General features: G+C 39.9%; 1 protein-coding gene across 1 annotated transcript in view; it reads left to right on the top strand.

The window, feature by feature from the left end:
* Window positions 1–25,094, top strand: part of MAML2 (mastermind like transcriptional coactivator 2) — a 334,519-nt gene that overhangs the window by 212,376 nt on the left and 97,049 nt on the right. The window contains exon 2 of the mRNA XM_040976840.1: window positions 14,403–15,974. Coding sequence (XP_040832774.1) covers window positions 14,403–15,974 — 1,572 coding nt within the window. The remainder of the gene's footprint in view (window positions 1–14,402; window positions 15,975–25,094) is intronic.

Genomic DNA, 25,094 nt, shown 5'->3' with positions numbered 1-25,094 from the left:
ATCTTGGATTAAAAAGCAGTTTATGAGGTTGCACTGGGGGCTTTCTCCATTTAAATCTGCCTTGTTGTTCTGAAAGGCAAATGAGCCAAATTGCAGCAGTATTTCTGAAGAGTAGGAGCTTCAGTAGCTTCAGTGTTAAGACGGCACTTTTAATATTTCAAACAGATTCCAAGGACAGCATAAACAATTGTTTTTAAGTGATGATATAAACTAAGCTGCATGGTACATCTGTCTTCCTGGAGCTCAGTTGTAGTGGGTGGGCAGCTTATCATCAGGGGGAGACCTACAGACACCCAAGGGCCAGGTTACTACACACCCCACTCTCACTTTTTCTGAATATTGATTCAGCATCAAATCTGCAGAAAGAATGATCACGTATTCTCCTTTAAATGTAAGTTTCAGTAAGAATATAAGCATATTTTGGGAAACGGTAGTTTCAATGTGCTGTGAAAACTCTCTCCAGCTTATTGCCTAGGCACAGAGAATTACCATAGATTCATAACTGTGACTTGATAAGAGGTACATTTTCCAATAGAGGTGGGTTTTCTTTTCCTCTTCAAAGAGTATGACCACACATGAAGAATGAGAATCTTTCAGACAGAAAATCTGCCTGCAGATAATTACTGGGCTGTGTAAGTTAGATCAAAGTGAGGGCTCTGTATTGCTCTAGGACCTCTTTTTCAAAGCCTGGTTGAACTGCAAATAATACAAGGCCTTATTTTCCCCCATTTTTTGTTATTTAAATAATAAAGAGACAATTCCCATAAGTGTATGACAAAGGATAGGATTTTTAGTATCCAACTGAAAAGAATCTGCACTCAGGCTTCAAGGGAAAGCTGAGCAACATGCCTGTCTGCCATGCTACATGTCTCATTTCTGGGTATGAAAACTTTAGCTTGCCTGGAGTGTAAGTTTTGTTTTTCAACTGCAATCAAATGTCTTTGTAAACGTCTTCATGTTTCATCGAGCTAGTTAGGCAGTTTCCCCTTACGTGTGGCTCTGATGTGAGAATGAACATTTGACTGGAGTGGAAGCTGAGGTACTGTCTAACAGAGCATCTGTATGTAGAGGTCACAGTTACCCTGGCTAATTCAAGACTAGAGAAAACACACTTCAGTGTTCCATACTGAACCCGGATACAGTTGCTATAAGAAAAATATTTCTTCAAAAGTTTCAAAAGAGTGATGACATCAATGCCAAGAACATCAAAGAAGCTATTTGGTGCTTTCAGGGGCTTTGTCAAAGTAGTTTCTAAATGCTGCTTAACATTCCTCGGTAATGGAGTTAAAGATGAGCCTGAAATTGGAGGGACTTCTGAAAAAAGTCTGCTCATGCTGTCTGTCTCCAGGTGATTCCATCCAGCGAGTTAACATGTGGCAGTCCTGGAGTGTCTAAACATGATTCACATGGGAGTTTTATTTTCAGAGTGTTGTGCACTGTGGGGAGAATTCACGGAGATATAATCTCTGGGCCTTTGGTGGCTATGCCAGGTAGGGATTTGTAAAGACAATAGAATCCCTGTTGGAATTCTGCTGTCATGAAACAGCAGGTCTCAGTCTTGGTTCATAATGGTCTTCTTTCATAAAGGCTGTGGAAGGGCTGGGTTGATCGTCACAAGTGGAAAGAGAAACCAGAGCATGCATTATAGTTGACCTTTCTTCAGCTCTCTGATTTTAATCAACCCAGAAAAATGTGCATTTAGTTTCTGAAAATCCTAATTTGAATATAATCATAGGCTTCATTGCATATTTGTTGTAGTTGGGAATTGTTTGCTGCAAGACAGAAACCCTCCTGAAATACCCTGAAAACTTAACAAGAAGGCAGAGATAAATTTATGGAAGATCATTGAATGTTTCATTCTAGAAATATTATGGAATAACCCAAATTACTAGAACCAGAGGTCTGAAAGCTTTGCAAACCTTTCTTCTCCTTCCTCTCTCCCGCTTCCCTTACCTCTGTTTCATTGAACTTTCTCATCCCATCTTCTTCTTGTGCATCATTTTTATACTATCCCTGTAGATTTGCTTTCTCTGTACATGGCTGAGAATGACTCCGATACAGGCACATCTTCATGGATCTCATTCCAGTGCCCACAGGTACTGCTTGAATAATGTTGCTTGAATTCCAGATTACTAGAAGGGTATTTAATAGGTTCACCTTGAATCAGATATCCACCGTGATCAAATCTATATTTAAGAGAGAAATTAGTTATTCTAAATTAGGTACTCACTACAAACAAGTATGGGGCAGATTATCAAAATAGGTGGCTTACAAGAGAAAGACACCATAAGCATTCACTTCAATCCTAGTTACATAGGGAATATAGCCATATGTTCAATATAGAAAAATTAGAAAACGTGGCTATATATGAGTAAATTAAAAAGAGAAATCCTTTATCATCCCTCTACCAGAAGTTCAAGAGCTCAAAGTGTTTTTCTCTAGAAATTTTAATTTGCTTTATACAACTCAATTGATCCCATATTTGTTTGAGTTGTACTAAGGATGGAATCCAGTGGTCAAAAGGCCCAAAACTTCTTCTCTAAAGCTTAATGTATAACATGAGATTTATGTCCTAAAACAACTGAAAGTTGACTAATAAAAAAGAAGTTTGGAAATGGTAGTGAGTAACATAAGGGAAATAATCAAGAATTAAGGTTGAAAAACATAAATCTCATAGTAACAAAACATCTTTCCTAGGATCTCAGTAAGAGAGACTTAGTGAGGTTTAGGAGCTCATGGTGATAAATGCAGGAAGAGTTACAGGAAGCAAACCACATATGCAAAAGACCTGAAACTGAAACCCAGCCTTTGTTCCTTACATTAAAAAGAAGTATTAGCTGAAGCTCACATATTAGAAAGAGAGCTCCCTTTTTGTTATGTGAAGAACACGTTGCAACAGAGAGGAAAGATGTTGAGTCAGATTCACAGAGTATAGTGGATTCTCAGTTGCTCGGGGTGCTTAAAATAAAGGGACCCTGAAGATGAATAAAGAATGGGTCCTGACAGAAAGAGATTAGTAAGGATGGGGCCTGTTCACACTTTTTTGAGTAAGTCTCTGGAGAGAGATAAAGCAATGCTATCATGAAGTCATGGTGGCTGTGTTATATACTGTTTTCAAAAGGGGAGCTCTTCAGTAGCCAGGTTGAAACCCCAGCAAAATAATAAACAGCCCTGGAATGACATAGGGCACTCTGCATGCCTCTGGGGTTTTACTGCTATTCAAACTGACCAACATTTTGGAATGGGTCCAGTTCCTACCACCATGAGAATGGAAATTTCTTGGCGTGATAGTGCTCTTTGTACCTCTCCCACCCCTTACAGCTCTGCCCTTATGCCAACAGTTGTACAGTTCGACAGAGCTAAGAATCAGTGTTGTGGTTTATAAAAAGGGTGTGGCTCGTAGCCATTGGCCGAGTAACATAGACACTCCATAAATTGACTCATCTGATGTTCTCAGACCACTGACTGCCCAATAAGTCAAATCATCAGTGAGTACTTTTTGGATTACAGTTGAGACGTGTTTGTGGGAGTGGATGAAAAGTACAAGTCTGTCCTAGTGACTTCTACAATCATACCAATGTGAAAAATTCTCCAACCTAAATCAATGACTAAGAATAAATTAAGACAGCATGTGCTAAAATGATCTAAGCAGACAGCAGGAATAAGAGGGAAACAGACTGGACCTTGAAGTAGGCCCTTTGGAGAAAGCTTTCCAGACTAGACGCTCTGAGCTAAGAAGGAGAGAGAAGCTGCTTGATTAATGATACTTAATGCATTGTGCTTTCTGCTGAGGAGCACTTTTAGAGATTTCAAGAGAATTGCCAACATTTTAAACATAGCATTTACTTTGGATTCACTTCAGTATATTTTGGGCAAAAATATATGAGTCATGGCTAAAGTATTTCATGTACAAAGTGGCTAGGTTTTTCAAGCTTTTTTAGAGTATTATGTTTAATTCTTCAGGATCCATCTCTGAAAGGCCTCTGCAGGTTGTTGCCGTATAACAATTATAGCACCTAGTCAGGAAGACTAAGTCAGCAGGGTCATCCTGCTAGTTATCAATGAATGGATCTGCTATGATCTTACTTAATGTAGTAGGCAACATGGGAAAATAATTCTACCTTTTAACTTTCCCTTGTTGTTGGGTCAGTTTTGCTTATATTGTCACTGGCAGAGTTTCAGAACATGATGATGAATGCTTGAGGTCTCCTTCCCTGTAAGTCAGTGAGAGCCTTTTCCTGGCTTTCCCAGGCAGAATTCCCACCTTCCACAAGTATAATCACATGGATACCTCCGTAAAGTAATGGCCACTTCATATTACTGCTTTTTACTTTATTTCCAACCAACCTAGTGAATTCCTTTTAGGTAATTCTAACATGCATTGAGAATGAATCTGTATATTTATTTTTTATTCTTTTTACAATTGATTATTTTATGATACAGTTTCAAAGTCTTTGAGATTTTTCCTCTCCCTCTCCTCACTTATATTCCTTATTTTATTAAAATATTGTAGTCCTTCAAAGACAGTAATGAGTCCATCATTCTGCTATTTAAATGTATCCTGACATTGGAGAATGGCAGAATCCAGCATCCCATTGTCAAGATATATTTAATGATTTCATTGGGAGTACATCTTTGATTTGGAAGTAGAGGTGAACACTGCATTGTATCTTCACATCTTGATATGATGGTCTCTATTACATAGTTCCTCTAGATAACTATTTGTACATACGTATTTACATATGTATATACATGTCCATGTTGCATTTGCATGAAGGTTGCCTTATATCAGAATGTATGATATTTGTCCTTTTGGAATTTGCCTTATTTCACTAGGCATAATCATCTCTAATTGGGACCATTTTGTTGCAAATGGTAGAGTTTCATTCTTTTTTAATGACTGAGTAGTATTCCATAGACTAGACCCAGCTATCTCACTTCTGGGATTACGTCAAAGGAAATGAAATCTGCATGTGAGAAAGGAATCTGTAAACCTGTATTAACAGCAGCACAATCTACAATAGCCAAGACATGGAAACAACCCAGATGCCTGTCCGAAGAGGAGTGGATAAAGAAACTATGGTACATCTACTCTAAAGAATGATGTTTTAGGAACAACATTCTAGGCTTTTTCTGAGCTTTAACCCTGTGTTCCTTGTAACAATTATATAGCACTGGCACCCTCATTGAATTTATAGCTGGTGCCAAATAGGAATCTCTTCAATATCTGAGTGAACACATTTTAGTTGTACAAATGAGAAAAATCTCATCTCATTATCTGCATTTTGCTGTTTTCTAAAACGTGCTTGGCACATAGGATCATCAGGAGGACAAAGTCAGAAAAAGGTTCAAGTTCTGCCCCTTTCCCTGAAAGGGAAACTGAAAGCTTTCCCTTTTCCCAGTGATTTTGCTCTGCTTGGAGCTTAGGCTAGTGCTGCTGGCTTGCACATTTGTTGTTAATCCCCATCAGAACCCCGATAACAAAGGCACTGTTGTCTCTATTGTGCACATGAGGTAAGTGTCAAGTAAGGCTAAGGAAAAGGGAAGAGCACATATATGACAATTTTTTTTTAATATGGGAGATTGGAATTTAGTGTCTTTAAAAGGACAGTATGTTGACTGGTTTCCTTAATATAGATTCTGAATTTGCAGTGCTCTTGGCTTCGATGCAAAATTCTGTCTTGTGTCTCATAGAGAATAGCTATTTTGTTGACTATATAGCCACATTTGTTAGAGTCTAAATCTTATGGAACAAAGCTGTAGAACATGTTTCTCAAATCAATCTAAAATACCTTCCCTGACATCCTTCTACTAAAGACAGCATCAAGAAAACCTCAAAAAACAGTACACAGGGATGGTTGCTTGACCTAGCAGTTAGACCATCAATTATAATACCTACATACTATGTCAAAGTGCCTGAGTTTTAGTTCTGTCTGTGTTCTCAAGTCTAGTTTCTTGCTAATCCAGACCCTGGGAGGCAGTAGGTGATGGCTCGTGTAGTTGGGTTTCTGCAGCCATATGGAAGGTCTGGAGTGAGTTCCAGCTTTGATCCAGCCAGTTCCTTGGCTGTTGTGGTCATTTCGAAAGCGAACCAACTCTACCTATTTCTGTGTTTTATTTTACCCCTTACTCTTGTTCTCACTTTTACTGTCTTCTCTGAACACACACACACACACACACACACACACACACATACATACATACACATACACATACACACACTCACATATTTTTGTTAATGAAATGAATGAGTACAAATTCCTGAAACTAACACAAGAAACATCCCTGGCTCCTCTGCAATCCCAGTACTTCTACCTAGATAAGGCACAGATTCAAGATGGAGCTTGGGTATTGCAGCCCAACTCTAGAATCTCACTAGGTGGATTAACACCGCCTTGAGTCAATCACAAAGCTTCACACACCCCTTCACTTTGATTCATGTAGAAAATGACAGATTTGCTCCCATGGTTCAAGTCCTCCAAGTTTCACATTCCCTTGACATTGGGCTTTAGTAGGAAATGTTCATTCAAGGAAAACTCAAGTAGACCTGTCAAATTACATATACATTGGGTATGAAATCTTTTCCCCAAGCCACAACCTTCTCTTTGCTGTTGTTTTACTGCTCAATTTTTATAATGACTGGATTCCCAAGTACTCAGAGCAACTTTTACTGAAAAACTTGCAATATATGCAACACTATGATGTAGACTGGTAGGAACTCAGGGAACCATGAGGCATAAAGCCCAACCTCAAGACTGTATAATCTGATCCCTCCTCGGCGTTTGGGCTAAGATCAAGTGCAGAGTTTATAATCTGCTTGCAAAAACAATTGCTATAGGGGATATAAAATATTATCTAGCAATACAGGAAAGCTTGGGGCTCAATAAGGTCAAACAAGAAGTGGGGGCTTACTTGCATTTTCTACAACAGTCTGAAAATACCACAGAGAACCAAGGAGGAAATGCTCTTACCTCCTACCACTGTGATGACCGAGAATTTGCTATCCCAGGCTCACCAACATTTTTGAACCAAGTCAATAGTCCTGTCATTTAAAAGTCTAGTCTCTTTCTAGTGTTATCTAACCCAAACCCTGTCTCCAAGCAGCCATTGGGTAAAATGGTCTCAGGAAAGTTTACAAGTGATGAGACCCAGCTATTCCCATGAGTGTCTAGACAGTGGCAAATTCCGTTCATGTGTTTGTGCCTAGTTGAGAGAGAGAGATCTACTTGTGGAGAAAAAATGTGACCTATGGACTGAATTGTTACCTTTGTGTGGCACATGCCCTGTTTCTAGGGCAATGCAGGAGACAAAGAATGCATTTAGTTTGTGAAACAGGATGGGGCAGGGGGAGGGGAAGAAATAGAAACCAGAGGATTGTGCAATAATGGCATTTTCAAATCTCTCCAGGAAGTTTATGTTTCCATTCCTTTGGAAGAATGCAGCATAGATGTTTAAAAGGGAACAGTTTGCTAAGAGACCCCTGGACTAATTCAGCTGTGTTCTGGGTTCTCTTTGTTTGTAGGCATCCTTCATTCCTTCATGCCTAGCCCTTGGGGCAGGCAGGCTCTGGGCCTGTCTATGCCTTCTCAAAGACCACGGCCACAAATATCACAGATGCCTTCAAGTAGGATAAGGAGAACAAGGACTACAGGGAAAGGAAAACGTTCTTCTGGGTTTCAGCAAACCAAAGTAGGGATTCCTATGTCGTAGACACATCAAATGAGGATTTGCTGTGTTTAAAATCCTTTCCAGAAGAAGCCCCTTTTTTAAATGGCTAGGTAAAGTGTAGGATTAAATACATAGGCTCACAAATAATACACAGAAATTTTGGGGTGCATATTTATTATGCAAAAATAAAACATTCTTAAAATGTGTAGGTAGGGCAAAAATGTAAATATTGGGATGGGGTGCAAATTTGAAAACTTTGTGTCTTACCAGTAGCTTAATCATCTGCAAATTTTCTCTTATGCCAGGGATGATTTGTGGGGTAGGGTTCAGAACTTCCTCTGGGTACTTAGTAAATCTTTCTGCTTGACAGAGTGACTACGTCTCTTCCCTCAGGGGTGATGTCCTTAATCTTCTCCATCAACCTCCTACCAGTTACGTCATTGTTCTCTTCCTGCCCTCCATCCCTAAGAGTCCTTGTGCCACTGCTCTGTATTTGCTGTGTGTCTTCATCCTGTTGTCCTTTCATCTGGTGCATCTATGACCACTGTATCCAGAACAGTGTCATTATGTAAAAAGATGAAGGCTAGAGAGGAAAAAAGCAGAATGGTTCGTGTTTACGAGTCAAGACCTTAGAATCAGACAGGTTTTTATTGGTGTCTTGTTCCATATTGTCACTGAATGATCTTTCTTCTTTAAAGATTTATATAATTGTGTTTGAAAAGCAGAGCCACAGAGACAGAAAGAGAGACAGAGAGGTCTTCCATCCACTGGCTCACTCCCCAAATGGCCATTGCTGAGCTGATCCAAAGCCAAGAGACAGGAGCTTCTTCTGGATTTCCCACATGGCTGCAGGGTCCCTAGGACTTTACCCAGCCTCTGCTGCTTTCTGAAATACAGTAGCAGAGAGCTGAATCAGAAGTAGAGCAACCAAGACGTGAGCCCATGAGCATAGGAGTTATTAGGAAGAGGCTTTGCTTGCTGTGCCGTCACACTGGCCCCATGACTTTTTTTTTATTGTTAATAACATTGTATTATGTGATACAGTTTTATAGGCACTGGGATTTCCCCCACTCCTCCCACAACCCTACCCCCATGGTGGATTCCTCCACCTTGCTGCATAACCACAGTTCAAGTTCAGTTGAGATTCCTTCATTGCAAGTACATACCCAGCATAGAGTCCAGCATCTTATTGTCCAGATAACTTTAATGGCTTCTTGGGGAGACCTTCTCTGGTCTGAAGGCAGAGCTAACAGAGTAAAATCCCGGTCAGTTAAAAGCCCCAACAAAACATCAGCAACAATATATAGTGTTATGGAAATGATTGACATAGTATTGAGTAAACAATATATACAAAATAATGCAAGTTCAATTTTTCAAAACACATGTGTTGAGACAGTATCAATGACAGATTCCAAAAGAAAAAAATACAGGTTAAATTAAGGCAAACATGTGGTATCTAACCTTTTGGGATTTCCTCATTTCCCTTAGCATTATAGTTTCCAGTTGGGCCCGTTTAGCCACAAAGAACTGTATTTTGGTTGTTTTTTTTTTTAATAGCTGAGTAGTATTCCATGGAGTAGATGAACCAAAGCTTTCTTATCCAATCTTCTGCTGATGGGCATTTTGGTTGCTTCCATGTTTTTGCAATTACTAATTGTGCTGCTATGAACATAGGGGTGCATGTTGGTTTGTCATGAAACAGGTGTTTTGGATATATTCCTAGGAGTTCTATTGCTGGATCATATGGTATGCAGATTTTGAGTTGTTTGAGTGTTCTCCATACTGATTTCCATAAAGGCTGTACCAACCTGCAGCCCCACCAGCAGTGGAGTAGGGTTCCCTTTTCCCCACATCCTCACCAACAACTGTCGTTGGTGCCCATGACTTTATAATCTTAAGGTGAGGAGCTTCCATTTCTTCACTTACGAAATAGGGATAAGAAAGCATACTTCGGAGAGCTGTGAGAAGATTAAATGATGCTTCTCATAACAACACAATGTTTATATGAGATAACTATTGAATGCATAGTAGCTATGAGAGTCAAGCCTTTGCTGGGTATCCAGCATTTTTTTGTTTAGGGTTTCTTCTTGGAAAACAAATTTTAAGTTGTATTTTGGATTTTGCTACCAAAATCCAATTGAAGTCATATATCAAAGCAGTTCTTTAGTGTAGACTTACTTCTTTCTTCCCTTTTAAAGTAAACGAATGCATTGTATAGACCCCTGAGAGGTTTGTGGGTCCTAGCATTTTGTCTACACTACAGAGCATAATGGGTAAGTTAAGCTGAGGAGCGAGATCTGAGGGGAAGATTCCTCTCTGCCTTTCAATGTGATTCCTTGCTTTCTGAAAGTTATTGGCCTCTCTGCCTCTCAGAACACATGTTGCCCTTATACTTCTCCCTTGCCCCACCTACCCAATTGGTACAGGCTGTGGAGGTCTAAGTACAACTAATCCCGTCCCCATACTTCTTAGGCTACATCATGCCTTCAACCACCTTCTGATAGAATAAGTCTGATTAAGTCTCCTCCCTTGAGGCTCTTGTCTTGTTTTTGGTAAACTGTCCCCGAGTTTTCTGACAAACCATTTCTCATGGAGGTATGAATGACTGTTCCTCCTCTAATGTTTCCAGTGTATTTTCATGTTTATAAAAAGCTTTAGAAGACTCCATGCCATAATTCAATGATGGTAGAATTTAAGTCCAACTGAGGAAAAACTTCAGAGCAGTAATTTGAGAATAATTTAGATTGCATTGTGCATGAATCTTGGTGCCCACTGCATCTGTTTATTCAGTGTGCCTTGGTGGTTTAATTATGATTAGAGACCTCTAGGAAGCATGAAACTGCCTATCCTCAAAATTTCCTTTGTAAAATATCATGTTCAATGAATTTCAAAACAAGGTTTCTTTTTAATGTTTATTTATTTCCATCAGACCATCAGATGGCTCACTTCCCAAATGCCCACATTAGTCAGGACTGGTCCAGGTGAAAGTCAGGAGCCAGGAACTCCAACTGAGTCTTCCACATGAGTAGCAGGGACCCATTTAGATCTACTAGCAGGACACATCCAGGACACACTAGCAGGAAGTTAGATCAGAAGTGGAGCAGTTGGGCCTTTAATTGACACTCCGTTGCCTGCAATGCCCAGTCTTTAAGGCATCTCTTTGATCCTAACGGAATCACACATCGAGTTTGTTCTCCCATCCCACACCACTCTTCGAGTTCTCTTTTCTGGTGACTTTATGCTATACACAGATCTGAAAACAAACCTGATGACCATAGTACCAGTTCATTCTGATTTCAGGTGGGAAAAGGATCTCAAAGGGGATATCAAGAAGTGAATTATAGAACACAGAGAAGATAAATACATTGCCCAAATGGTAAGGCAAAGTAATGGCAGGATCAGGACTAGATCCTAGGCTTTTAGAGTAAACAGATGGGGGATACCATTGAACTCCCAGAGCCACTGGTGCCATTTACTACAGAGCTCAGACTCTGCATTGGGAATGACTGGTTTTTATTCCTGGCTTTTTTGCTTTCTGTGTGTGTGACCTAGAGGAGGTACTGTCTAAACCTGTTTCCTCATCTGGAAAATGAGAAGGCAGATTCTTAAGCTGTAGCAAAATGCCTGACATTGAAGTTCCTATTAAATGATTTTGTCATTATAATAATTATTATTCTTCATAAATATATATATTTCTTTTATATATATTCCAGTTGTATACCCATAACTGTCCTAATTCTACTACTACCTGCTGGCCTATACAAAACCTAGTGCTGTTCTCCAAAAGTGTACACTACACTGGATGGGCATGTCCAGATGCACATGGGGGATACAGCAGTTGGCTGGAAACTGCAGAGGACATCTAGTACCATAGCAGAGGGTGGAGGGCAGAACATTTTGGACAGCTCTCCCAGCCAACATTTGAAAGCAAGTGTCTGGGCAAATGGAGACTCTAGGGTGGACTATGTCAGTCACTATGTCAGAAACTAGGAACAATGAAATCAAGAGCAGCACAGAACCACCAAAGCCACTTGAGCAGTACCCTCTAAGTATGCTCCACATTGGGTACCCTGGGATGACATCGGGTAGCCATCCTCGATCCCTGGGTACAGATATAGTTAAGATGCTGGTTGCAACTTCTCCTCTTAGCTTTCCCCTTCCCCCAGGTACAAAAGAAGAAGAAAAAGGAAATTAGAACCAATGGTCTCATACACCATCACCTATTCCTTGACCCTTCCCACCCTAAGCAGTGGTCTGCATAGGCATGCACTCTTCTCAACTATGCAATCATCATTAAAAATGAAGTTTTTAAAAAATAAAAAAGAAAAGTGTGAACTGTCCAGGCAGTGGTCAGAGCAGTAGGAGAGAATCTGGCAGAACAGGTTCTTTTTAAAGTGGTGGAAAATAAATCAATGGCAATAACCCAAACCTGGAAAAAGAATACAGTCCTTTGTTTGTTCTTACTAGTCGTAAAAGAACCTTAAAAATGCAGTTTACACTAAAATAAATCAAAGGGAACTTGTCTCACTCTCTGTGCCCTTTCTGACCTCATGAGGACAGGCAGTGGCAGCATGGAGTTCCTCCTGCATGGAGTAGCGATGGACATCAGTGTTCTGTAGTCAATCAGTAGACAAGATTAGGAGTCAGTGAATCAAGTAGAAATAGCAGAGACAGAAGCAGGAAACGCATCATTAGGAGTCAGTGAATCAAGTAGAAATAGCAGAGACAGAAGCAGGAAACGCATCATGTACAGGTACAAAGGATGCCATGCCTTGCTACAAATTGGTCATGTGAATGTCTCAGCAAACTTGGTTAGGTGTCTTGGTTAAAAGTAACAGGAGTGGCATTCATATCAGCTCAAACAAAAAGAAGGAATCCGTTATAAAGATGTTAGAGTATCAAAAGAAACCAAGAGCTGCACAACTGACCTGGGATTGGAGTGAAGCCTCCAGATGCTATCAAAACATATCTGTATACCTCTACATCATTCTGTCAGTACACAGACCAACTCCCTTTATGCCTCTGAAAAGTAGCTTGCAAGTTTTGTGAATCACTAGATAGCTATCCAAAAGAGAGTCTGATCCACTTTCTGCAAGTCCAAAATTCTCATGGAAAGAATCTGGTGCCATTCTCTGATTACCATCAGCAGCAGTTAGCATTTAAAAGTTGTTATACCAATATGGCATGTCCATCATAGCTGTATACCTCTGGTGAAGCAGCAAAATTACAGATAAGGGTTGACTGATGCAGGCCCTGAGAATTTCCAAGATAGCAAACATGTTATTCACATTGGATCCTCTCCAGGTCTCAGTTTCCTTGTCTAGATAATAAGTGTAATAATAATAAAACATATCTAATAGAATTGTTTTCAAGATTAAGAAAAATAAAGTCAACCTCTTTGAAGTCCTTGCACATATTATATACTTAGATATATTTAGACATTTTCATTCTATTTTCTCAATTAGAGTACCTAAAAATCTTTCTGGAAGGAGAGGGAATGGTGATAAGAAAGGAGAATTAATAAAATTTTTACCTGGAAAGTATCCTGCCTCAAATATTATATGGTTATTCTGAGCAAATGTTACATAGTTTAACTCAGAAGACCAAAAATGAATATTTCATGTTTCTTATTAACTAATTAGCATGACTGTGTATCCTCAAACCTTTCTCTGTCATTTTTAAGCTTCATAAAGTACAGTCTGATTGCTGGGTTAGTGAATGAAATATTTCTATATTCATGAAGTATAAACATGTTGCAGTTGAGAGATGTGTTCCCCTTGCTGAATAAGTAAACCATATATCTTTTATAAACCCCATTTATTGCATTGTTATTACAACAGGCATATGCTCAGCTTTGGCATGCATTATCTCATTTCTCTTACAAGTTAAGTGCTTTGTCCCCACTTTCCTGATTGGGAAATAGAGGCTCAGATAAGTACAATGCTGAGACCACATACTACTCTGTGACAGAATTAAAATTTGAGATTGTCTTAGTTTGTTCCTGAAGCCTGCATCTTTACATTGGTGTGGGAGCGTCCCTCAGTGCCTTCATTTTGATTATGAGACAGGCAAACAGGTTGGAAATCTCCAGGAAAGCGTGATAAATGACAATCTTACGGTTTCTGTGTGTACACAGAACAACGCCCCAAGAACACGAAAGCTAAATGGTGAAATTATAGCAAGAAAAATAAGTAGAATAACAGGCAAACTCCTTGAACATGAGAACTGTTTCGGCCAACTTGGAGAACAAAAGAGATACATAGGGTGAAAATGAAACTGTAGTCTTTCCTAACTTTAAACTTTTTCAAGTTTTTCAAGTCTTGTTAACATTAGTGGACATCCTGATCATCTATATCTGCATAGGTTGTGTATTTGTGCATGTGGAATATTTTGGCCTGCTCCATAAGAAAGTAATGCTTCAGTGATTAATTTTAGGAGTTAAGAATAACTCCTCAAGATATTTAAAGATTTCTTGATTCATTGACTTATGTTCTGATCATGGGAACTTCTGTGATCTTTCATCTACTCGATCTGTTCTTCCAGAAACGTTTTATTTTGCTCTTGTGCTACTGTGAGTTTCATTATAACCCATACTGTGCTTCATTTGCACTTTCCTTGTTTGCCTCAGCATGTTTGTTAACAAAAGAAACATTTAATATTGTTTTTGTTTTTATTTGAATAATAACTAGGTGAGTATCTCATGTTTCTCTTTGTATTGCACTTTTGTATTTTAGCTCCAGGGTTCCTTGAAAAGAAAACACGGAGTTAACCCATCTCCTGCCAACAGCAAGAGGCCCAATGGCTTTGTTGACAATTCATTCCTTGATATCAAAAGAATTCGTGTGGAGGAGAACTTATCTGGAGGACAAGGTGGACTCCAAATAAATAATGGACAAAATCAGATCATGGCAGGGACCTTGCCAATGAGCCAGCCAACCCTGAGAAAGACCAACACTCTACCGTCCCATTCACATTCTCCCGGCAACAGCATGTTTAACATGGGCTTAAAGGAGGTGAAGAAGGAGCCAGGAGAGACTGTGTCTTGCAGCAAGCACATGGATGGCCAAATGGCCCAGGAGAGTATTTTTCCAAATAGATTTGGAGAAGACTCTGGAGAGCAAATGATGGACCCTGAACTGCAGGAACTGTTCAATGAACTTACTAACATTTCTGTGCCTCCCATGAGCGACCTTGAACTGGAGAACATGATCAATGCCACCATAAAGCAGGATGACCCATTTAACATTGACTTGGGTCAGCAAAGCCAGAGGAGCACTCCCAGGCCTTCCTTGCCCATAGAGAAGATAGTGATCAAAAGTGAATACTCACCTGGCAGCCTGACTCAGGGTCCCTCAGGCTCTCCTCAGCTGCGGCCCCCATCAACTGGGCCTACATTTTCTATGGCTAATTCTGCTCTTTCCACATCATCTCCAATCCCGTCAGCCCCTCAGAATCAGGTTCCGTCTCAGACAGCCTCAGGAGCAAGCCGGGCACTGCCAGGCTGGCAGGAAGTATCCCATGCCCAGCAGCTCAAACAGATAGCTGCCAATCGTCAGCAACATGCCAGGATGCAGCAGCAGCACCAGCAGCAGCACCCGCCTACCAACTGGTCCACCTTACCCTCCACCACTGGACCATCCCCAGGTCCATTTGGGCAGGAGAAAATTCCAAGCCCTTCTTTTGTTCAGCAACCGTTCAGCCCACAGAGCTCACCCATGCCTGGGGTTGGCAGCAGCAACCAGTCGAAAGTAATGGCCAACTACATGTACAAAACCAGCTCTTCAGCCCAAAGTGGGCCTCTAGATGTGCTCATGCAGCAAAAACCTCAGGATCTCAGTCGAAGCTTTATTAACAACCCACATCCAGCCATGGAGCCCCGTCATGGCAACACCAAGCCTTTGTTCCATTTTAACTCAGATCAAGCCAACCAGCAGATGCCTTCTGTTTTGCCTACCCAGAACAAGCCTTCTCTCCTACACTACACCCAGCAGCAGCAGCAGCAGCAACAGCAACAGCAACAACAGCCACAGCAACAGCAGAGCTCACTTTCTGCTCAACCACAGCAAAACTCAATGTCAGCTCAGCAGCAAAGCTCAATGTCAGCTCAACTGCAGCAAAGTTCAATGTCAGCTCAACAACAACAACAGCAGCAGCAGCAGCAGCCACCATCCCAGCCCACCCAGCCTTTGTCAACCCAGCCTTTACTAAGGTCACCCTTGCCACTTCAGCAAAAGATCCTGCTTCAGAAAATTCAGAATCAGCCCATCACAGGACTGGGGTATCAAGTCACCCAGCAACACAGACAGGTAAGAGCTCTCCTCCTTACCAAAGAATTCACAGAGATCATTTAACTTGATCATCATGCTTTGGGAATTGGGTATCACTATGTTTATGTTGCAGCAGGATGAAGACCAAAGGCAGCAGTTGCCTGGATGGATCCTTGTGAAGATCCTTATGAAATCTAGTTCACTTGGTGATTCCAAAGGGGAAGGCTGATATTTTCTTTAGAGCAATACTATTGTTGGGATCTATAATGTTCAAAGGTTTTTGTTTACTGAAAGAGTCACATTACTAAACCAAACCAAACCAAAGACTCTTAGATTGTAACTCATGCCTTTAGTGTTGTGTACAGATGTCAAGTGGGCTTTGATATGCATGATTGTCTTTCACCCAACCAGTCATTAAGTCGATCCACACTTCCTGAGCACCTACTATATGCAAGATGGTCATGATTATGCTCAGTATTGGAATAAGGTGATAGAGTGTTAAATGACTCATCTGCCCATGCACAAACCATTGCAATGTCTATATGATCAACCTGACAGATCTGTCCTAACTCCATAGTCTAACTGTAGAATGCATATTATTCCTACTTAGGATCGCTCTCTGTCTGAAACTACAGTCTGGAGATGGAGACAAACTTTTCAACAATTAGTATTTAATAGCAGATGGAAAGAGTAATAGTGAGCACAGAGGTTGGGTGTTTTACTCAGCAGGTGGAAATCAGGGAAGGCTTATGAAAAGAACTGCATGAATTATTGTGTTAAAAGATGAAATCAGTACAATAGAAAGGGGAAAGACCTGTGGTTGCCCTAAGTCCTTTGGTGAAGATAAAACCAAGGTTTATGAACAATACAAATATAAGCAGAACAAAATGATCACCCTGTACCCCCAGGAAACACACTCGTCAGTAGGCCTAAAACCTGGGGGATTTGAAAAAGGAAAAATCTTCCTGTTGGAAAGAAAGGCAGTTTGATTAATGCTCTGTGCATGTAATTTGATATGTCTGCTTTATCTGTCCTAACCCAAAGATGGTATATCAGCCCATGACATGTCAAAACAGTATGTCAGGGCAGTACTCATTAGTTGGTGCAAAGTTTAATTCCAATAACATTCCTAGAACAGTTTTCATGGCTACATCCCAAAAATGAATGCCATGAGCACCACAGACTGTGTTCAAGCTAACCTTTGCCCTAGATGTGGGCCAAGAGAAAACTAGACTCAACAAGGATTCTAAGGCTGTGAACCAAGGAAAGCTTTCAGCTGTTAACCCACACTTAGGGATTTTTTTTAAATTGTAGATTATGGAGAATTGACTTGGAATGTAGTCATGTATTTTTTAACATGAGCATTCTTGGACTCATTTAAGAACAAATTATGGAATCACATTCTAATGCAATAGGTGGGCATTTTGAATTAGGTGTCTGTAGGTTCTGATTCTTGCTCTAACTTTCCAAGCTGTGTAACCTCAAGCAACTCACTGAATTACTCCCAGGTTTGCAAAACTGAGGATGAAATGATTCTCAGGCAAGAGTTTAAAACTAGTTGACTATTACCATTATTTTTGAAAGAGTACTAAAGTGATTATTATCATCACAGAAATGGCGATAAGTGATCAAAGTATTCTTATTTCTAAGATTTTTGCTCATTTTCATCTTACTTGGAAGCCAGAAGGACAGAGAGACAGGGTAGCAAAAAGAGACATTCCAAGCATTGGTTCGCTCCTCAGATGCTCACAGCGGCCAGGCCGCAGCCAGCCAGTCACATCTCCGACATGGGAGATAACAGATCCACGATCTTGCGTCATCACCTCTGCCTCCCAGGTGCCCACTAGCAGGAAGTAGATCAGATCAGAGCAGTTGAAAGGTCACCCAAACAGCAACCAAACTTACATGCCAAATGCCTTTCCCAAAGCTATTGTTTTTAAGCAAACACTTCCATTATATAGGAGAAACACTGTAATTATCCCAAAATTCTAACATGAACAATATTAGGGAAGTGAACGAGAACTAGTCCTAATGTTTCTGCTTGTCAATAGCATGATGAGTGCATGGCAGTTTTCCCTCCTTGAGCCCATTTCTTCTGATCATAGAAATGAGAATTAGAAATAATATGATAGGGCCTGCCACGGTGGCCTAGCGACTAAAGTTCTCACCTTGAAAGTTCTGGGATCCCATATGGTTGCAAGTTCTAATCCCAGCAGCCCTACTTCCCATCCAGCTCCCTGCCTGTGGCCCGGGAAGGCAGTCGAGGACGGCCCAAAGCCTTAGGACCCTGCACCCACGTGGGAGACCTGGAGGAAGTTCCTGACTCCTAGCTTCAGATCAGTACAGCACCGGCCATTGCGCTCACTTGGGGAGTGAATCATTGGACAGAAGATCTTCCTCTCTATCTCTCCTCTCTGTATATCTGACTTTGCAATAAAAATAAATGAATCTTTGAAAAAGGAAAAAAAAGAAATAATAAGATAGTAATGAATTAGCCTTTGTTGGGTACCTGCCGTACTACTGGCACAACTCTGGACTCTTGTGGTATCTCATTTCACACATTTGAGGAAAGTACCATTATTCCCCACTTACTGGTATAAGAAGTGAGATACAGAGCCTGGTGCAGTAGCCTAGTGGTTAAAATCCTTACCTTGCATGCTCCGGGATCCCATATGGGCACTGGTTTGCATCCCAGCGGTCCCTCTAGGCATTCAGCTCCCTGCTTGTGCCCTAGAGGGAGAGGCAGTCAAGAACAGCCCTAGACCTTGGGACCCTCTACCCGTGTAGGAGACCCTGAAAGAGGTTCCTGGCCTCAGATCAGCTCAGCTCAAGCCGTTGGCCACTTGGGAAGTCGATCAGCAGACACAGGATCCTCCTGTCTCTCCTTCTCTCTATATATATATCTAAAAATAAATAAATCTTTAAAAAAAGACACACAGAAGTTCAATATTTTCCCAATGTTGTGCATTCAGCAAACAGCTGAGTTAGAATTTTCAGAACCTACACTAGATCCTATTCTTCTAGCCACCAGCATGCACAGCTCAAACAAAGGATTTGTTGAGAGATTAATAACCCCTGGCAAGTAAATACTGGGCTCTTAAAAGGGAGATTTCTTTTAATATTGAGAACTGTGTACATCATTTACATAATACATTAACAGTGAGACTCATGAAAACCTTAGATCTCTAATCTACAGACCTGTTAAAGAAACGTTCTGGAAAATGTGTGTGATGGTTGACTTTTCTGAAATAATTTACATGGGGTGATAGGTAATCCTTGATGCTTCACAGGCTTTTTTTGGTGGGGAGGAGGAGACAGACACTTCAGCATGCTCTGTCATGGACATCACGTTGGCGTTAGCAACTCTGCCTCCTCCTGACTTCTCAGTCCGCACCTGAGTTTCCAGGATGCAAGCACATTTATTTGATGCTGACAACCCAGTAAACCGTCTTCCAATACCTTATGTAAAACCCTTGTGAAAACCAAGACAATCTTCATCTTTTAAAGAGTGTTGGAAGGGGTGGCAGCATATCAAACTACCTCTTCTAGAGAAGCAGGGAATGACTGAGCACCCAGGGAAAGCTTAGTCTCATATTTGTAGGTTGGACCATATCGACCCTTCCAGCCCAGTAATTCCATAAGGTATGATTTTAAAGTCTGAACGTAAAGCAATTGTACTAGCTTTTCATAGTCAAGTAGTGTTACCCTCTTGAAAACAGTTTCCTTGGAGAATTGTACACATGTTGATACTGGTGCTGTTGTTCAAGACAACGATGGAATTTTCTTTGAGAATTGCTTCTAGAGCTAACAGAACATTTAGCAATGTATTACAAACACAATAATATTCGTTCTGTCAGGGTGATTTCTGAAAATAATCAATCTGAGTAATGCTGCTTTTGGTCAAAAGCAAGGAATAATTATATGACAAGGCTGCACTTCAAGTGTGGCATGTGAATTTTCTCTAAGGCAATGAAGAAAATAAATGAATTGCTTCTCAAATGGAAATTTCGAGGTGCAATTTTAGGGTTTTTGTAAACTTGCAAGGTTTTTGAGATTCTTATTTCTAACCTATTTCCAATATTTAAGCACATTTTCTCAATTCAGAAAGAATAGTTTCAATTCTGCCTTTCATCAGAGTTTGAATGTACATTTTCATGCCAGAACTGCTAAATCTTTGACTGATATAGTGGGTAGGGGGAGGGATTAATAAGTAAGCAACTCTTAAATTTATCAACCAAAGAATCTAAAATGAAACCACTAGTCATGTATTTTTTTTTCCTGCTTGTCATACTCACTTTGTGTCAAACCTAAGAAGACGGTACTGTGGGGTTTGCTAATTGGGACCCTTCGGCCTTGGAAGTAGTGGAAATGGCGGCTCTCAGCTGCAAAGCAGGACACTGAGTGTGTTCATCACTTGCATACAGTTTACACGGGAGATGTGCAAAGATGACCTTCAGAACCCTGAACCCAGACACATCCGCATGTCCAGGCAGAGACTGAATTTGGGGAATTCTTTGGCCTCACTCCCTTTATAGTATACTCACTCCTGTTCTCCTGCATGTGAATGATACCCAAGGGATGGCTACAGCTTAATTGAATTGTTGGATATATTCTTAATGTTCCATGCCTGGGGTAGTTTTAAGTAATCTTTTCTTTGGAGTCTAGAAGAGCAAATAGTATTTGGTGTTTCTCAAAATGTCTTCAATGGACTCATCTTGCTAATATTTGGGCTTGGCAAATGGAGATCCCTCTTGGCTACAATTTTCTTCTCTTCCTGTGGGGGTTATGGGAGAGGGCAAGAGAGAGATGCAGTGAATGCGTTTCTGATTTATCCACAAGTCACCAAGCAGTTATTAAGGTGAAGGCGTTACTGGTCAACAAGAACTCATAAGGGATTGATCAAAAAGCGCTTTCCTCTTGTAACAAAAAGTAGTTCTTTTTTAGAGCTAAATAATCTGTCACTTAAGAAATATGACTTTCTTCTCTAATATTGGATCTGTATATTTGGATTCTATCTTTGGTTAATAATTTTCCCATCTCTTCTAACAGGGAAGGCAGCCAGTGAATGGATGGTTTGTTATGACTGAAACATAAATTCATACATTTCCTCTTTAGTTTGAAGCCAAGTTATTCAATCATATGTTGAAAACCTCACCCTACAGTCCTCACCTAGCCAAGCTCTCTATCAACTCTTTGTATAAATCAATCAAGTCTTATAATATCCTCTCCCATTCTTCTTTAAGATAATTTTGCATTCTGGCTCGGTGCAATGCCTCAGTGGCTAAATCCTTGCCTTGCACCTTCTGGGATCCCAAATAGGCACCAGCTCATGTCTTGCTGCTCAGTGTCCCATCCAGCTCCCTGCTTATAGCCTGGGAAATTAGTAGAGGATGGTCTCAGGCCTGAGACCCTGTACCCCTAAGGGAAACTCAGAGGTAGGTCCTGATTGCTGGCTTCAGATCAGCTCAGCTCTCGCCGTTGCGGCCATTTGGGAGTGACCCAGTGGATGCAAGGTCTTTCTCCCTATTATCTCCATTGTGTAAATCTGCTTTTACAATAACAATGAGCAAATCTTTTTGAAGAAAAGATAATTTTTCATTGATCTCATTCACTACTCAGAATTTTGTTTCCAAATTTGCTTGGTTGGCAGTGGAAGGATTATGGTAGTTCTCATTCAATAATAATACTAGTAGCTCTAAATCTTTCTAGTTGCCTCATGAAAGAGGTAGAGAAAAGTTAGGAACCTTGTATCATCTGGAAATGCCTTTTTTGCCCATGGAAAAGTTATCAAGAAATTAGGGTTTTAAGAGGTTGAGCTTAGCTGAAAAGTGACATAATTAGGCTAATGGCAAGGTTTGGGTTTAGAGACTAGAACCCAGTTACAGAAAGTCAAGCGCACAAATATCACCAAGACAAAGTGCTAAATAAGATGAAAACCGAAAGCAATCAGTATTCAGCATGCAGAAAGGAAATCAAAAGATAGTGACAAACTTCTTATTGGGACTAAATGTAAATGACATGAAATATAAGTGACATTTTAGAGTAAGATAGGATAGAGACCCAAAACCTGCTAGGTGACCACAATGGTCCACTTGGTGACTTCCCTGACTCCATGTGGCTAGATCTTGGTCAAAGAGAAAAACTGAATACAGACATGCTGTGCATTGTCAGTAGAATGGTAGGAGCATTAAATCTGCATTTTCATTTTACATTTAATATTTCATATTTCAGGTATACAATGGAAAGCAAAATTAGCTTTCAATATTTCATTAATGCAGTATTTAGGCCAAAAAAATAGAGTTAATTTCCAGAGGCTTATGTTGATACAGTTGGTACTAAACAAACTTGACTAGAAAAATTAGCAAGAGGGATTTTGTGGGGAGTTCTGATTTTTGTTGGGTGTGTGTGTGTGTGTGTGTGTGTGTGTGTGTGTGTGTGTGTGTGTGGTGTGTGTTTAATGTTAGCAATACTCTGTGCCACATCAAATAATCCTAAAGGCAGCTCTTCAGCAGCCTTCATAGGTGAAGACACTGAGACTCTGCAAAGACAAATCTCTGACAGTTACAGTTGGTATCGACTTGTGAATTTTGAGCTACCCACGTATTATGCTACATAAGATGAATAAATAAGGAGAGGTGGTTGGGGTTATGCTTCAGAGCCTATATCGTGATATTCATTTGAAATTTAACTGCATTGTACATTCTCTGGCAAAACTACTGCCTGAGGCAAGATTTAAGTCAATTCTGAATGCAGGCTGGGATCTTTAATCAAATTCTGTGAATTTGACTTGTCTGTATCCACAAATCTCTTAAGTTTCCTGATTTGCTCTACCAGGATCCATGAATGAAAGATTCCAGGCTAAATTGAGCACTGCACCATTCTTAACTCTGGCAGCAGCTTCTATTCGTTCATTCAACAGCTATTTGCTGAGTCGCTTATGTGCCAGGCACAACTCTGTATATCAGTGCTACAACTGAGAACAAAGATGAAGCTGTAGTTCAGGAAGGGAAATATAAAATTTTAAAAGTATTTTAAAAGTTAAATAAAAAATTTCACAATGAGCTATTTTGTATATATATCCAGGCCTCTTCTTGCTCCTGTAGTGAGGCTGATTTGCACTTGGGTTTTTAGCACCTCTGATCTCAGCTAAACATGGAGGAAAAAAACAAGGAAGTGGCTTTGTAATTTAATTTTCTTTTTATTTGTTTATTTAATGGCTCCATGATGCAGTTCCATATGCTCCTGTATTTCCATTTTTCCCTCCCCAAAGACCCCCACCCACTGATTTCTCCCATTACAATAACATAATTCTTCACAATCAGTCATATGTCCATCATTCTACTATTTAACTGTATCCTGATGTTGCAGGCATGAACAATGGCAGAGTCCAGCATCCTAGTGTCAGGATATGTTCATTAGTTTCATTGAGAGTCCATCTTTGATCTAGAAGTAGAGGTGCACACTGCATTGCATCTTCACATCTGTATGTGATAGTCTCTACTACACAGTTACTTAAATGAAAAGCCCTTAAATCCAAAACCCCTTAAATGGAAAGTCATAAAATAATAACAACAGAGAGAAAAATGGAAAATTTGCAATATGTAGTTAAATAACATGCTACTGAATGACCAGTGTGTTGCTGAAGAAATGAAAGAGAGAAATTTTGTTGGAATTTTTAAATGACAAAGAAAATTCATTCATTGTCTTTTTCTTTAACAGCATCTATTACAATGTGTTAATCCATTCAGGGTCACTGTTGAGAGTTTTACAAGAAGATGGAGCCATAATTCTTGCCTTCACTCATTTATATGATAAAAATGTATTAGGTGTTCAGGAACTAGGAATTAAAAGATTTGCACCAGTTAATCTAAAATATCAAGAAGACCTGTTCCATCCCCTCAATGAACTTTTGATCTGCATGAAGTATCTATTCCTCCTACTGCTTTGATTCCCATTGGGTACATATGCTACGTTGTCTTAATCCTTTGCAACCAACTCTGTAATAACTGAGTAAAAACCACATAGGCATTTCTCCTAAGTCAACCAACTAAAGTTCAATTTTCAACATGTTCTTTTAACCTTTTACTATTTACTACATGTTCTACTTTCTTTATTTTATTTTGTTATCCTAATATGCAGGAGATCAAAGCACAATGGAATTAGCTGGGGTAAATCAACAATCAAGTCCCATATTCCTCAATAAAGAAAGACACACAATAACAAGATGAACATGTTAGCCTGGGGATCATAATATATAGGGTTCAACTCCACAGTTAGGGAATGGCTTCTATTATTCTCATTCCAAGGTCTTTGTCTGTGTGTCACATACATCAGTGAGAACTGTGCATTTGAAACATTAGTGGGTAATTTAGCCTGTTGAATACCAAGTTTCCAACCAGAGAAAGAAAGGGTTTAGGGTTAAGAAATAGATTTGATCCTGAAGCTGGAAATGCAGGAGGGTTAATGGAAAATTTGACAGATATGTAACTGTAATGTGCATTAATGTAGGTGACTCAAACAATCCCCTTTGCACCCATTCTAATTAGTTTTGTCTTTTCTAATCAGATGTCAGTTGCTATCAGTTTAGAAGAAGAATGGTGGTTTCTTTTTGTGAAATCCAAGTGAAGCAAACGCACATTTATTTAGTCTATGCACTAATCAGTAAATTTGCACATTAATGGTTAATTAAAATCAGGAACAAAGACTTGAGATTCAGAAGGTGTTTACTATAAGGAGTTCAAGGTTTGAAACAAAAGACTTTAGAATGTTTCAACTCGTAAGATCAGAGAGATGTAATATGAGTGGATCATCTTTGTCTTTTACATTGTGTTTCAAACAGGGGAGATCCAACACACATACACACACACAGCTTAGGCATCTATCAGGATATTTTAATTTAAAAACTCTGGTTGGATATTTGCATTTGAGGCAATTATTTTGAACAATAAACCAGTGCCCTATTGCCCAAATAATAAATCGAGTCAAGCATAATAGAGGGAAACCAATGACTTCTTTTCTGTGCTTCTTGCAAAATCAAATGTTCAAGGTCCCTGAGAATGAAAAAATAATAATAATAAAATAAAAGGAAATCATTTATCTGTTTCTCCTTTCTTCTGCTAATTCCCTTAACCCAGAATCACTAGAATTTTCCACTTTGTT

The sequence above is a fragment of the Ochotona curzoniae genome, unplaced genomic scaffold, assembly GCF_017591425.1.
Source record: "Ochotona curzoniae isolate NIBS_2020 unplaced genomic scaffold, NIBS_Ocur_1.0 contig_2723, whole genome shotgun sequence".
NCBI classification, from domain to species: Eukaryota; Metazoa; Chordata; class Mammalia; order Lagomorpha; family Ochotonidae; genus Ochotona; species Ochotona curzoniae.
This window is presented reverse-complemented; position numbering and strand designations above follow the sequence as displayed.